Here is a 5,289-nt window from a genome sequence, read left to right on the forward strand (position 1 = left end):
ATTGCTAAGGGTATGTGTGCTTACAGAGACAGAGAAATGGACAGGGAGAAAACACCAACCAATGGGATATAGTAATGTCACAATCCCTTCTCTAGTTCACCATCCTGTCAGGATTTGCACGCGCACACACACACACACACACACACACACACCTGGAGTGTTTTTCAAGCCACTGGATCTGAGATTCAAAACGTATAGTTGGCTATGTGAGCCAGCCCGCAGTTGGCCATGTGGAATCTAGCTCCCTTAACTACTACAGGGCTGGCCCTGGGGGCCATTTTATGAGCTCTAACCATGGTCACCTAGGCAGGATACAAAGGATTGAGCTCTATGGACCACTATTAAACCTACATCTATTTTTGGGGCCAGCAGGTGGCATAATGGTTATGTTGCTGGACTCCCATGTAGTCAACTACGGTTTGAGTCCCAGACCTGGCGGCTTAAACTCATGTTTAAGGCGTGTTTGTGTGCATGTCCAAGATACTGAGAGAAGAATGGAGGAGAAGGGATTGTAGCATGGCCATCTCCCCTGGAGGGGTGATTTCTCACTTTCTGTCTCTCTTGACTTTCCGGTGAGTGCATATGCCCTATAACAAAATCTCCCCCAAAAAAACAAAACCCCCCAAAAAACAAAAACAAAAACAACCCTGTGTCCATTTTCTTGGCGATCTGAACCACACATGGCTCAGACTAACTCTTCTCTAATACAGACTCCCAGCTTTAACACAATTATCACATCAAGGAAGAAGGGCCTGAACAGGCCTATGGGTGGGCATACACTTTAAGGTCTTGTGGAAACTAAGCAAACTAGCTGCAAACTACCCAGACTGTAAGCCTACCTTCCTTGGATTCTACCTGGGTATGGTCATTATCTCCCCAACCAATAGGGGTAGGCAGAAATAATCGCTCCAGGCAGAGGCAACAACTGCAGTGGTCCCAAACCTCAACATGTAGTACTGGCTGAGCCCCTCAGCCAGAGATCTCCTCCTCTCCCCTCAAACATGACTCTCAGGAAACATTCTCCTTTGCCACAATTTTTGCAGCAGGATCAGAGCTATAGTCAACATGTAAGTTTTGCTGAGCTGGTATTTTATTTATTTGCTGGGGAAATTGTTTCCCAAATTTTTATAATCAAAAGGTCCCACAAGGAGGCCAGCAGGTGGTGTGGTGGTTAAGGGCGCTGGATTCCCACATGGCCAATTGTGGTTCAAGTCCTGGACCTGGTGGCTTGCTTTCTCACTTTCCCTGTCTCTCAGGTCAAATTAAAAATAAATAAATAAATAAAGTTAAATAATTCTTTACAAATTAAAAAAAAAAATCCTACAAATCAGATTTGGATCCATATAGGGATTCTACCATTTCACTCCCTACAGCCCTGTGGGAAAGCACCGCCACTACGGCAACAAAAACTGGACAATAATGAACCCTACAGTAACAGAGATACCAGGAACACTGGCTCAGTCACATAACCCTATTTCCCTAGGGTGGGTGCTGGGATATACAAGGTTTACTTCTTTTACACAGCGTCCTTACAAAGGGTATTCTCTTCAATGTCCTTTCTGGAACAAGACCTTTCTTGCTGAAGAAGCAGCTAGCAGCTAAAGACTTTTCCAAATGCCCTGTCCTACCCTAAGGCCTTTCTCCAATGTGTAGTTTCTTGTGTTGAAGCAGAGTAGAACTATGTTTGAAGGTTTTCCCACATTCTGTACATTCGTGGGACCTCTCCTCAGTATGGAATTGCTGGTGTCGATTACGGTAGGACCTGGTAGTGAAGGTTTTCCCACACAGGTTGCACTCATAGGGCCGTTCTCCAGTGTGAACTTTCCAGTGTTGGTACAGGGGCGCTGGATTCCCACATGGCCAATTGTGGTTCAAGTCCTGGACCTGGTGGCTTGCTTTCTCACTTTCCCTGTCTCTCAGGTCAAATTAAAAATAAATAAATAAATAAAGTTAAATAATTCTTTACAAATTAAAAAAAAAAATCCTACAAATCAGATTTGGATCCATATAGGGATTCTACCATTTCACTCCCTACAGCCCTGTGGGAAAGCACCGCCACTACGGCAACAAAAACTGGACAATAATGAACCCTACAGTAACAGAGATACCAGGAACACTGGCTCAGTCACATAACCCTATTTCCCTAGGGTGGGTGCTGGGATATACAAGGTTTACTTCTTTTACACAGCGTCCTTACAAAGGGTATTCTCTTCAATGTCCTTTCTGGAACAAGACCTTTCTTGCTGAAGAAGCAGCTAGCAGCTAAAGACTTTTCCAAATGCCCTGTCCTACCCTAAGGCCTTTCTCCAATGTGTAGTTTCTTGTGTTGAAGCAGAGTAGAACTATGTTTGAAGGTTTTCCCACATTCTGTACATTCGTGGGACCTCTCCTCAGTATGGAATTGCTGGTGTCGATTACGGTAGGACCTGGTAGTGAAGGTTTTCCCACACAGGTTGCACTCATAGGGCCGTTCTCCAGTGTGAACTTTCCAGTGTTGGTACAGGCCAGAGCGCGTCACATAGGTTTTCCCACATTGTTTGCACTCAAAAAGCCTTTCTCCAGTGTGAGCTCTCTTGTGAAGAGTAAAGCTATTGTTGTATTTAAAGAACTTTCCACATTCCCTGCACTCATAGGGCCTTTCTCCAATGTGAACTTTCCGGTGCCGAATAAGCGTAGACAGAACACTGAAGGCTTTTCCACATTTGCTGCACTCATAAGGCCTTTCTCCAGTGTGAATTCGTTGGTGCAGAACAAGTGAGTCTTTGCGGTTGAAGGTTTTCCCACATTCACTACACTTGAAAGGTTTTATGCCTGTGTGAACTTTCTGGTGCTTTCTGAGTTTTGATGGGTAGCTGAAGGTTTTCCCACACTCATTACATACATGGGATGTCTCTCTGGTGTGAATTTTTTGGTGATTAATATGAGTTGGTTTCTCCTTGAAGGCACTTCTGCTTACTGGGCACCTGGAGGGTCTTTCCTCAGAGTGAGTTATTAGGTGGTTTAGGAGAGCAAAGGCCTTCATGAAGACCTTCCCACAGTCACTGCACTTGAAGGGCTTCTGTGCAGCATGGACTCCCTGGTACTGCCCATGACTGCATCCAGATTGGAAGCCTGCCCCATGTTTGGTGCTCCTGTATGGCTTCCCCTTGCTATGGGTGGCCTGATGATCCTTCTCAGACTTTCCATACACACAGGGCTTCTCTGACAAGCAGACCCTGCAATTCTTTACTTGCTTGGGAGGGACTTCCTTATCTTCCACTCCACACAAACAACCTGGAGGTGGGGAAAAGAAAGTTATTGAGAGTTGGATCAAAAGAAAGAGGTACCAGGGAACCAGCAGTTAGCGTAATGGCTATGTCGCTGGATTCCCACGTAGTCGACCGCGGTTCGTGTCCCGGACCCGGTGGCTTAAAACTCACGCCGGGCGCATGTGCGTGCGTGCCCAAGATCCCAAGAGGAGAATGGAGGAGAAGGGATTGTGGCGTGACCATCCCCCCTGGGGGGTGATTTCTCGCTTTCTGTCTCTATGTCTCTCTCTGTCTGTCTGGCGAGCGCACGCGCCCTACAGTGAAAATCTCTCAAAAAAAAAAAAAAAGAAAAAGAAAGAGGTACCAGAGCTGGCAGGTGGTATAGTGGTTAAGGTAGCTGGACTCCCACATGGCTGACCATGGTTCAAGTCCCAGGTCTGGCAGTTTGCTTTCTCACTTTCCTCTTCTCTTTCTCTGGTCACCTTCAAAAAAATAAATAAATAAATAAAATAATGACAATGAAAAAAGTTAAAATAATCCTCTGTTTAAAAAAAAAAAAAGAAGGGGGACCAGCAGTTAGCATAATGGCTATGTCGCTGAACTCCCATGTAGCCGACCACAGTTTGAGTCCCAGACCTGCTGGCTTAAACTCACACCGGGCGCGTGTGCGTGCATGCCCAAGATCCTGAGAGAAGAATGGAGGAGAAGGGATTGCAGCATGGCCATCCCCCCAGGGAGTGATTTCTCACTTTCTATCTCTCTGTCTCTCTCTGTCTTTTTGTCAAGTGCACGTGCCCTATAGCAAAAACCTCTTTAAAAAAAAAAAAAGGAAGAGGTACTTTTATCATCAGTGTATGTAACATCCACACAGAAAAGGCTCCATAAGACTACAAGGACAGAGGCAGGACGGGCTGGCCCAGCAGAGCAGTCTGGTCTACCAGACTACAGAATAGGGAAAAACTCAACCAAGATGAGGAACAGGATGGGGTGTTGCACAAGGAGGAGAGCTAGGGTCTCCATGTCACTTCTCTGCAAAAGGTTTTAGCCTTGGCTATTGATTATGATTAAGCACTGTGAAGAAGCATGTGTTATGTTCCAACAAAATCTGACTACAAAATGGTAGTTGGTATTCAAATATTATTTAAGGATGTGTGCACATCTCAAGTCACATACAGAGAGATCACTAGTGAATGGCTTTACAGAAAGGACAATGGTGAGAAACAGATCAGAGAGGTGAGGTCAAACAGGGCCTGAGAATCATGGAAGAGATGGCAAGAATGCCTTGTGCCCATAGGGAAAGGAAAGGAAGGAATAAGGTGTGGCCACTGAGCTTAACACCAAATTACCAGAGTACACAGGTACTCAGCAAAGCATGAGCCCAACCCTAAAGCTGAGGCATTCCTCAGCTCTACTAACCAAGACCAGAATCCCTCTTGGCCTCTGCTCTGCTGACTGGAGTCATGTCCATCCAGTTAGGCATCCAGGGCTCTTCATCATCCTTCAGTTGAACAAACACGTGGGATCTCAAAGGTGTAAGTCCTGAGGGTGGTACAATAAAAAGACAGCCCAAGTCAAGCTGACCTACTCTGCTACACACACAGGAAGCTCATGTAATTAGAGCAAACAGGAAGGAAACTTGAGTATTATAAAATGAACCTCCTAGGGGCTGGCAGATGGCATGGTGGTTAAGGGCTCTGGACTCCCACATGGCCGACTGTGGTTTGAGTCCCGGACCTAGTGGCTTGCTTTCTTACTTCCCCCCACTGCCACCCCCTCCCCGTCCCTCTCTGGTAAAATTAAAATAAATAAATAGGGGCCAGCAGTTGGTGTAATGGCTATGTCGCTGGACTACCATGTAGTCGGGCATATGTGCATGTGTGCCCAAGGTCCTGAGAGGAGAATGGAGGAGAAGGGATTGCGGCGTGGCCATTCCCCCTGGGGGGTGATTTCTCGCTTTCTGTCTTTCTGTCTTTCTCTGTCTTTCTGGCTAGCGCACATGCCCTATAGCAAAAACGTCTAAAAAAAAAAAGTATATATATAT

The 5,289-nt window shown here is 46.0% G+C and overlaps 1 protein-coding gene across 3 annotated transcripts in view; it reads right to left on the minus strand.

The window, feature by feature from the left end:
• Nucleotides 1-1,241: 1,241 nt before the first annotated feature.
• ZNF584 (zinc finger protein 584) overlaps nucleotides 1,242-5,289 on the minus strand; it is a 12,986-nt gene continuing 8,938 nt past the window's right edge. For 2 of the 3 annotated variants that reach the window (XM_006166721.3, XM_006166720.3), the window contains 2 exons: nucleotides 4,665-4,787; nucleotides 1,928-3,273 (listed from right to left, as the gene is read on the minus strand). In XM_006166721.3, the coding sequence (XP_006166783.1) occupies nucleotides 2,294-3,273; nucleotides 4,665-4,728 (1,044 nt within the window). In that variant the 5' untranslated portion in view covers nucleotides 4,729-4,787 and the 3' untranslated portion in view covers nucleotides 1,928-2,293. Of the gene's footprint in view, nucleotides 1,821-1,927; nucleotides 3,274-4,664; nucleotides 4,788-5,289 lie in introns of those variants that run through there. The other variant, XM_027767621.1, reaches the window with a different exon arrangement.

Source organism: Tupaia chinensis, unplaced genomic scaffold, assembly GCF_000334495.1.
Source record: "Tupaia chinensis unplaced genomic scaffold, TupChi_1.0 Scaffold144336_1, whole genome shotgun sequence".
In the NCBI taxonomy this organism is placed as follows: Eukaryota; Metazoa; Chordata; class Mammalia; order Scandentia; family Tupaiidae; genus Tupaia; species Tupaia belangeri.